The 9,907-nt window shown below is 38.4% G+C and overlaps 1 protein-coding gene across 1 annotated transcript in view; it reads left to right on the forward strand.

Moving 5' to 3' along the window:
- Vps8 (VPS8, CORVET complex subunit) overlaps positions 1–9,907 on the forward strand; it is a 241,770-nt gene that overhangs the window by 54,263 nt on the left and 177,600 nt on the right. The window contains 4 exon segments of the mRNA XM_023700650.1: positions 538–691; positions 798–857; positions 3,541–3,648; positions 8,597–8,677. Coding sequence (XP_023556418.1) covers positions 538–691; positions 798–857; positions 3,541–3,648; positions 8,597–8,677 — 403 coding nt within the window.

The following is a 9,907-nucleotide window of genomic DNA, read 5'->3' on the forward strand; positions in this document are numbered from 1 at the left end:
GTTGTGGGGATCATACAGCAACCTGAGCCTGACTGCTTTGTTGAAGCAGCCACTTAAAGAACTGAGCTAAGGGGCAGGTCCCCCACTGGTGTGGCATATGGTGCTGGGGATCGATCCCATGGTCCCTTGTCCCTGCCTAATCTTGCCTTAGCAGGCACTGTAGATTATTGAGCTATCTCACTGGCCTCTCAACTACAAAGGCTTTAGGTGGACCTAAGATTAGCCACTGGAGTCTGTCAGAAAGGACAGCAGTGGGGGAAGAGTAAAGGCAGGAGCCAGATCACACAAGATCTTTCAAAATGTGGGTAAAGGGTTTGGATTTTATTTTACGCACAGTGGTGCTTTTAGCCAGTGGAGTATTTTTAATAGAAGAGAGGTAGATTTGACATATATAGTAGAAAGGTCATGCTGTACAATGTGGAGTTTGGATTGTTAGGGATAAGAGTAGGAGCTGGGAGGCTGGTGTAGGCCAAGCTAGCAGTGTTAGTGCCTTAAATCATTGCTAAATGGTTCTCAATATTTTGGTTACATTTCCAGGAGAGTGATGGGAGTGAGAACTTGTGAATCTAGGTGTCTGTTTAGTGGTTCTAAGGGAGAAGTTTGCTGTATTGAGCCTCTACACTCTAAGCCTGAGTTGAAAGAACATCCCATCACACAGTTCTCATTATTGGCCATGGCGTCCTTAACAAAGGTCAGTGTATTTAGAAGATGACACTTGTAACTTTTGGACGTTTTGAACATAAACAGTTTGAAAATTACAAGGTAAATATTGAAAGTAATTTTTTTTTCCCCTAAAGATACTGGTCATTGGATTGAAACCATCCTTGAAAGTGTGGATGACTTTTCCCTATGGACGTGTGAGTATGCTTCTCCATCTTGTTAGCAGATAAGGAAGGACTGTGTCAGGAGGTTGGGAAAATGATTAGTAAAGGTCAAATTCTATGAGCTTGTCAAAAACTAGGAAGAATGGAAGTCAGTGCTGTACTCTGCTGATGTTTTTAGACCTACCTTAAGTTGACCAAAGTAGAATGAGCTGATGACTGGGAATCATGAGCTCTTTCTGCCTTTAGTGCTTTAAATGTATGTCTGGCTATTGTTTTTAACCTCAATGTGACAACCTGTATATTGCATCCTGGTGTTTTGTGGTTATACTAAACTTCATGCAGTTTCCCTAGTCTTATCTTTGCTCTTTTTTAAAAAAATTATTTATTTAATTTATTTATTTATTGTGTGTGCGGCCAGCTCAGCCCGCCTGGGGGCGCGGCTGGCAGGCATGTGGTGCTGGGGGATTGAACCGCGGTCCACGTGCTTTGCTAAGCTTGTTCTAAGTAGGTGCTTTAAGACCACTGAGCCATCTCACCAGCCCTTATCTTTGCTCTTTTAAGGGCAGTAATATTCCCTTATTGGATTTAAAGCTGAAGGGAAGATGAGCTATTGAGTCCCAGGCTTGATTTTCAGTGTTCGAAGGACATTTGTTTCGTGTGATGGCCATGCTGAAGCAGATCATACTCGCTCTCCTGCAGGGACACTGATGGCGTACATCCCACTGTAGTATCCAATATATATATTGCTGCCATGTATGCTTTTCTTAACGTCTACCTCTGATACATTATTTTAGGGGATGATACTTCTCAGAATGTACAGTTGGCCCTGCCTATATGTAGTTTTTGTTCTCATAGATTCAACCAATGATACATGAAGAATATTCAGAAAAAAGCAAATAGATAGTAAGTTTGAGCCTAGCATCAGCAATTTAGTAACTTAGACTCTGTCTCAAAATAAAAAAAAGACTAGAGATGTCACTCACTGCAAAGGCCTTGGATTTCACCCCAGTACTACAAACAAAACAAAACATCAAAAAGCCCCCAATTGCATCTATACTGAACATGTGCAGACTTTCTTGTTAACATTCTAGCCAAGGTAGTATAACTGTTTATGCTTAATTTATGTTGTATTATGTATTATAAGTAATCTATAGATGATTTAAAATGTATAGAAGGATGTGCATAAGTTTATGCAGATGCCATACAGTTTTATTAAGAGACGTGGTTACTCTGGACTTGAGTATTCAGGTTGACAGCTACTGAGGGCAGCTGTGTTATTTAGACCCCAGGTTCCCTTTTTCTGCTTGTGATCTTCTATTCTCTGTGTGAGGAAAAGTTGGTAGGATGGCTGGGAAAGTGGTGGTATGCAACTTGAGCTATTTCAGAAGGAAGAAAAATCATTCTTGTTTTCTTATTGGCACCCTGGGGATGCTGGGAACAAGGAAAAGCATTTCTGTCCTTTAAGGGGCAAAGTTGGCTGAGATTTCCATTAACTTTTGCTAGTTTAGCTTCATTGGTAATTGAGGTTTTTAGCAAGGCAGTGTATTTGCGTGTTTTCATATGTTCCATTGGTACTTTCCCCAACATTTTAAGTACATTTTAAAACAGAAGTGAAAAGGTGTTTTCATTAAATATGTGCATACCTGCCAGCAAAATTTTACTATTTCCATTTTACGGTACTTTCTTAGTAAGTCTGTGTACATTTATCTATTCATGTCTTAATCTACCCATCAGACTATATATTTAGATTTTTGTGTATTAAAGTAAGGTGCAGAAATGAATATTTTTCCCCCTAAGTGTCATCATCTACAGTTTTATTTTATTTATTTATTTATTTTTTAATGAGCAGAATATATTTATTGAGAGAAAGAAAGCTCCTGTCCAAGAGAGGGACAGGAGGGGGTCCCGAGCGGGTAGTTCCCCCGGGAAGCTGTCTCTTCCAGGGACTTTTATAGTGTAAAACCATGTGGGGCAAAGGTGGAGAGAATGGGAACTTTCTTAGGTGGGCAGGAGGTGGGACAAAACTATGGTCAACCAATGGGATTACAAATGGGACAGAGTCTTTTCCTGTTGGGGGTTGGAATGCAGGATAGGGTCTCTTTCTGTTGGGGGTTGGGCTAGTGACTCACTTGGGTCTCTCCAGGTGATTGATACCTATTTAGAATCTCAATCCCAGGTGCTGCTCCTTTAGCATTTGTTTGGCCTTCAGGTCTTTAGGTCTTGCTCACAGCAGGAGCATCCGCCCCTCCCACAGTTGTAAGGCATCTCATCTTGTGTGCTGTCTCCTTTGAGGGCCTGGCCCTGTCTGACTCTCTATAATATTTTTTATCTAACTCGGCTGCCTCAGTTTTATTTTTTTAGGGTTTTTTTGTAAAATTTATATATAGTACTACATGAATCTTGAGTGTACTCTTGCTGAACATTGGTAGATGTGTACAGTTTTGTAGCCCAAACCCTTATCAAGATACAGAGTCTTACCATCAACCTAGAAAGTTATCTTATAACCCTGCCCAGTCCATTCTTGCTTTGTTGGAATTTTTAGGAGAAACCTAGAAAAGTTTTTATCAAGGAGGACTAGTTGTAAGCTGCTTGTGAGTAGTTTTTGCCTTGTCTTTCTGTTAGTATGATAAGGTATTCTTCCTTCTTTCTTCTTTAGTCTTTTCTTTGTGGTACTGGGGTTTAAACTCAGGGCTTTGTGAATTTTCTTCTTTTTTAGATGGATCCTTCCAGTGTTCCATTGCTAGCCTGGCACTTTGTGGCAGTACATAACTGTGTGAACCCTATGCTTGCTTTCTGTAGAGGAGATATTGTTCATTTTCTACTGGTAAGTTATAACATAGTGGGTCTATTACAAAGTCTTGTATCATAACATCTTTTTTTCTGACTCACCAGTAATTGAATATTGTGTCAAAGAAGTCTATTTTAATATCACAAACCTTTGGAGACAGAATATTTAATTTTATTTAAGACATTAATGGTTAACATAGAAAAAATAATCACTGTCACTCTCAGCTCTATAATATTTTATGATTTCTTAATTCTATCTACTTTGGACTAATAATGAGTTATTCATGTGTATAAATATGAGTGTGCGTAATCTCTATTAGTGCTATCTACATATGTATCCGTGTATTTATTAGGAAATAATTATCATTCAGTACCTGCTGTGATCTTTACACATTGATAGAAACAGAAAGCAAATGAAGTATAAAACATTTCTTTTATGCAGTTTATACTGTTTGAAAGATAATATGAGCATATTTGTTACCACTACTGAGAACAGTTTAAACATTGACCTATTTGACGAGAATTAAAGGTTGATAAATTAGAGAGCAAAGAGATAAGAATGCTGTAGAGAAGGTTTGGAAGACTTGGTAAGGACTTAGAGGAACAAAGATGAAGTGAAGTCAGAACTGAGCACATGCTGTGTAATCTGCCCTCAGATTCCTAGCTCGGGGGAGCAAGTCCACTACAGCTCACCTGGTCTGTGCAGCCCAAAACCTACGTGTTGCCTTTCAGCCACCTTTCTCCTTTCAGTTGAGTTGCATCACCAAGTCCTGTTGACTCAACCTCCAGAGGCTCTTGACTTTTTCTGTTGCTGCTTCCTCAGTCTGAACTGCATCTGCTGTGCTTGTTTCAGCTGCACATCTACAAAACTGTGGGTCTTCCTGGGCTAGCTGCTGTATCAGCCCCTCAAGTAGTCTGGCTTCAGTGCTTGTATATGCTGTTGCCTCTGTCAGGAAAGCACTGATTTCTGTACTCATCTTAGCTCGTGGTTAACACTGTCTTCTGTGATCCTCTGAACTCTTACTGCTTCCTATTATATGCTCCCATAAGACCTTTTTAAAAGTAATATTCAACATTTTAAAAATTATTTGTCTAATATTTTTTTCCTTACTTGGCTGAAAGCTCTGAAAATGTGTAGACCAACTGTACCAGTCTATTTCTAGCCACTAGAACAAAACCTGTATGTAGAACATGCTTAATAAATACATATAGAATTAATGATAGGGAGAAATCTATGGTAGAACATAAAATTGAATATATGAGGTAGATCTAGAGTAGATGTTAGCAAACTGAGACCTGTCAGCCAAATTTTTTTTTTCTTTTTGGTGGTACCAGGGATCAAACTCTCAGGACCTTACGCTTGCCAGGCAAGCACTTATTCCACTGAGCTATCTCCCTAGCCCCATATCAGCCAAATTTTAACTACTTGTTTTTGCAAACAAATTCTTAGTAGAATACAGTCTTTTCCATTTGTTTATATATTTTGATTACTTTCTCACTGCACTAGTGGAGTTGAGATGATAGTGTATGGTCTGCAGAGCCTAAAATAACTTACAGATAAACTATGTCAACTATTGATATAAGATTTGGCCTAGATTGGTAATGGGGAACCATCACAGGGTCTTAGGTAATTAAAATGATAAAGATATGATTAAATGATATTTTGGGAAGATCAGTCTAGAAGTAACCAAAAGAAAAGATGATAGAAAGGAAGAAAATTGAAGATTTTGCTCTTAATAAAGCTGGTGTGAGGTACTTAAACAAAGGTGGTTGCTTGTGTAGTGAGTTAAGAGATCTTGAAGTAAAAGGCATGAATGAAGCATATCTTTGCATTTTAGAATGAAAAACATTAAAAGGGAGAATGTCTTTGTAGAAAATGATAAAGAGGCTATGGGTGCAATTCAGTGGGAGAGTGCTTACATGGCTTGTACAAGGCCTTGTGTCTTATCCCCTAAACTAAAAATCAACAATGAAAAAATAAAAAATGAAAGAAAGGAAAGAAGAGAAAAGAGAAGAAAGATTGAGCTGAGTGTGTTAACTTGGAAATGAAGCTGAGTATCAGGGATGTTCTCTAAGTAAATGGCAGGTTTGACATACAAATGAGAATTTCAGGGTAGAGAAAATAGTTGAAGCTCTGAAGATCAAAAGTTACAGCATACCTGATTTATGGAGCTAGTGTTCTGTTACTGTAACAAAGTCACATAGGTAATCAATTTAAAAGAGGGCAGGTTGATTTTGGCTTACAATTTTGGAGCTTCAGTCTTTGGCTGTGTGGCCCAAAGGCTGTGTAGCCTGTGATGAGGCAGTGCGTCATGGTGGTAACATGTGATAGACCAAAGGTGCCACCTTAGGCTGGCAATGAAGTGAAACAAAAGGAGAGAGGAAGGGTGGGTCCCAATAGCCCCTTCAAGGGCACACCCCTCTCTCACTGTCCTAACTTCCTCCCTCCCTTGAGCACCTTACCTCCAAACCCCTATCCTATACTGGAGTTTGAACCCAAGGCCTTTGCACTGTCCTACATCCCTGCTGTTTGTTTTACTTTTTATTTTTGAGGTAGAATCTGGTTAAGTTGCTAAATTGGCTAAACTCAAATTTGTGGTCTTCCTGCCTTAGCCTCCTAGAGTGTTAGGATTACAGGTATATACCACCTTGCCTCACTGAGCCCAATCTCTTGAAGATTGCATTATCTTACAATAGTGATGGTCAATCTTTTAATACATAGACTTTTGGGGGATATTTATACAAAACCTAGCACATGACCTTGGTGAACACTCATACAAAGGAAAAGAAAAAGAAAGGGAAACAAGAAAGGCACAAAGAGGTAGGGGAAATGGGGCAGTATGGTCTGACACAGGCAACAGAAGGAAAACCTCCAGTACAGTATCATTCCAGGGTCATGCTAATAGCAGAGCAAGATTAAGAAAGAAGAAGATCAAAGAGAAGACAACTGTATGTAGCAAGTAGTAGTTCTTTAGAACCTTTTTAGATACCTACTTATGAGTGTGGGCTGGGAGTAGAAGTTAGATTGTAGAGCTTTATTAAAGAAATAGTTCTCCACATGAACAGACTTGGTATGTTTACATAGTGCCTATAAGAAGTACATTAAAGAAAGCTTTTTGGGGAGTTGTTTGATTTTTGTTTTTATTTTGAAGATGGAGAATTCAGAAACATACTGGAGGCCAAAAGGAAAAAGTCCTTTCAAGAGGAGTGACTGAATATGCCAGCAGAGGAGGAATAACATTAAACTGGTGTGGTGGAGGGGAGGAATTAGAGTTTATAGAAGTGAAGTGATTTTCTTTAAGGATTTTAGAAAATCTTAGGGGAATAGGTAATGTTGGCATTGATCTTCCAAGTTTATGAAACACTTTCAACATATGTAGCATATAAAACCACTTGGTATTGACTTGTTTTCATTTTACAGATGTGGAGACTGAGAAAGTATAAGTGATTGCCCTTGGTCACACAGCTGTAATAGTGGAACTTACACTTAAACACATGGCTCTAGATCTTACTTTCATTTTACCAGAACATCCTTTCTGGTAGGGCAAGTGATTTAGTAGACAGTGCTATGTGAAAGGCCTCACATGAAGCGGCCTTGGTTTTTCATTAAGGTATCCAGTTAGGTTACTGTAAGTGATGGGATAGGATGGCAAAGTGGAATTGAGACTTAAAGACACCAAGTGCAGCCCTGAGGGCCATGTGCAAGGAAACAAACTGAATTGAGCATGATGAATTTCAGGTGGCCAGGTGTATCTTGTGCTTTATCTTTTTTCTTCAACATTCTATTACCTTAGAACAGAAGTGGAGAAAGTAAATTAGAGGGATGATTGGGCATTATATAGTGTGTATGTACACACATACAAATAAAGTACTAATATTAGAGATCTTCTTGGAAAATTTTGGGTTATGTAAGCTATAATACTATTGTTCACAAAAGGCTAGTTTTGCTAGTGTAGCTGCTGCTGCTTCTCTTTCTTTTATCTTCTTCCTCTGCCTCCTCTCCTGTTCCTTATCTTCTTTCTCTTCCTTTTCCCTGTTTTTAATAAACTTTGTTTGGCTTATATCATTTTCTACTCTAGCTAAATATAATTTTTTTTTTTAATGTATTTAGTACAGGGTCTACTGGGTCTCACTATGTAGTTTGGACTCATATTGATTCGCCTGTTTTCAGCCTCCCAATTGCTAGGATTTTAGGCATGCCACCATGCCTAGTCTCAATCACTGTCTCAGTGTGCCCCAGGGGTGGGGCCAGCACGGCATGCCCAGGGATCGAACCCCAGCTGCTGTGCTCTGCCTAAGCAGGCACTTTAGTCCGCTGAGCTATCTGGCCAGCCCCAGAAAGGTTTTTAAAAAATTTTTTTAAAGATTTTTTTTTTTAAATTAATTTTTTTTTTTTTTTTTCCCTTCAATACTGGGGATTGAACTCAGGACCTTGCACTTGCCAGGCAAGCGCTTATTCTACTGAGCTATCTCCCCAGCCCTAATATAATTATTGATATGATGAAGTTAGGTTGTTTTGACTTATGACAGAAAAGTCAAATTACATTGTGACATTTGCCAGTACAGACAAGTATACCACTAGTCACACATGTCTTGGATTTTGGTACAGATCATAGAGAAAATGATCTTTTTCACTTATGAAATAGTTTCTCTGATTACCTTTTTTTTGTTTGGTTTATCTACATTGAGCAGGTAATTATGTCAAATATAATTAAAAAATTTTTATGTATTTATTTGGTACAGGGTCTTGCTATGCAGCTTAGACTTGTAGTGATTTTTCAGTCTCAGCCTCCCTAGTGCTAAGGTGTGCACCACCATGCCCAGTTTCAGTGGCCAGAACGGTGTACAGTACTGGGGGTCAAAGCTGGGTCTTTGCGCTTGCCAGGCAGGTGCTTAGACTGCTGAGCTAACTCCCCAGCCCTAATTAAATATTTTTAAAAGTCCTTTAATAACTGATGCTTTGATTGTCTTCATTTCATTGTCAGGTTAAGAGAGATGAATCTGGAGCAATACATGTTACAAAGCAAAAGTATCTTCACCTGTACTATGATCTCATCAACTTTACAGTGAGTTTTGTTCAAATTAAATGTTCCCATTTATTTCATGTGGTTATTTTGCATCCATTGTGCATTAAAGCTACCAGAATTTCTTTCATGAACTATGACCACTAAGTTCAATATGAATGTAGAAAACATGAAGTACTGCTTATAATAATCAAGTAAGGTCTGAGTTCGTTATGGTGCCACATAATTACCATCTTTTGGCTGGAGATTCTTCTGAACACTGGAAGGATTATGCCTCTCACAGTGAGTTTGTGTTTAGAAGAATATAGGTAGGCTTATTCAGGATCATTTATCTACTATTTCTAGAAACACATTTGTGTACTCCTGAACTTGTCAGGATTTATGTTTCTAATTCTTTTCTTATGCCAAAAAACTTGGTTGAATTTTATCTGTATGTTACATCTCAGTCCTGAGTGACATCTTGGTTTAAAAAATTGAAGATTGATTGATTGATTGCTTTCTTTTCTTTCTTTCTATGTGTCTGGTACAGGGTCTCACTATGCCCCTCAGACTCATAGTGATCCTCTTGTTTTTAGCCTCCTAAATCACCATGCCTGGTCTTAGTGGCTGGTTCAGCATGCCTGGGGGTGGGGCTGGCACAGCCTGTGGTGCCAGGGATCGAACCCTGGTCCCTGCTCTTGCCTAAGCAGGTGCTTAGTCCACAGAACTATCTTGCTTGCCCCTGAAGATTTCATTTTGTATCAGAGTTTTTCTTTTTCAGATAATGTGTTAATTTTGAGAATAGCATGGTTATACTATTTCTGGGCTTCTGTCATGACTGGTTTTAGCATAAAAGTATCTGGTATCCATTGAAGGTTTGTATATGTGCATGAATACATTCAACCCTAAATAGAAGGAAATGGCTCATTTTTCCCATATAAAAAACCTTATTCTTTCCTTCCAACTTGATAACATAGAATTTTTCAGGATATAGTATTTTATTTATAATATATGGATTACTAATTTAGTCACGCTTTTTTTTTTTTTTGATTTTTATTTATTTCTCCATGTGAAAATTTGCATGGGTTTAGGTACACAATTTCTGTACAAGTATAGGCAGACATCATCAGATTTGTACTACCACATACATATGTTATATTTGTGTAGTATTTCAAAGCTTGTAGACCAAAAACGTTATTTTTTTTCAATAATACACTGCATACATTCTTCCCAGTGGTTAATTGCTGTACAAGATGCAGACCTGTGATCCTACTTACACACACCATTAGAACA

Source organism: Octodon degus, unplaced genomic scaffold (genome assembly GCF_000260255.1).
Source record: "Octodon degus isolate 3935 unplaced genomic scaffold, OctDeg1.0 scaffold00126, whole genome shotgun sequence".
Lineage (NCBI taxonomy): Eukaryota > Metazoa > Chordata > Mammalia > Rodentia > Octodontidae > Octodon > Octodon degus.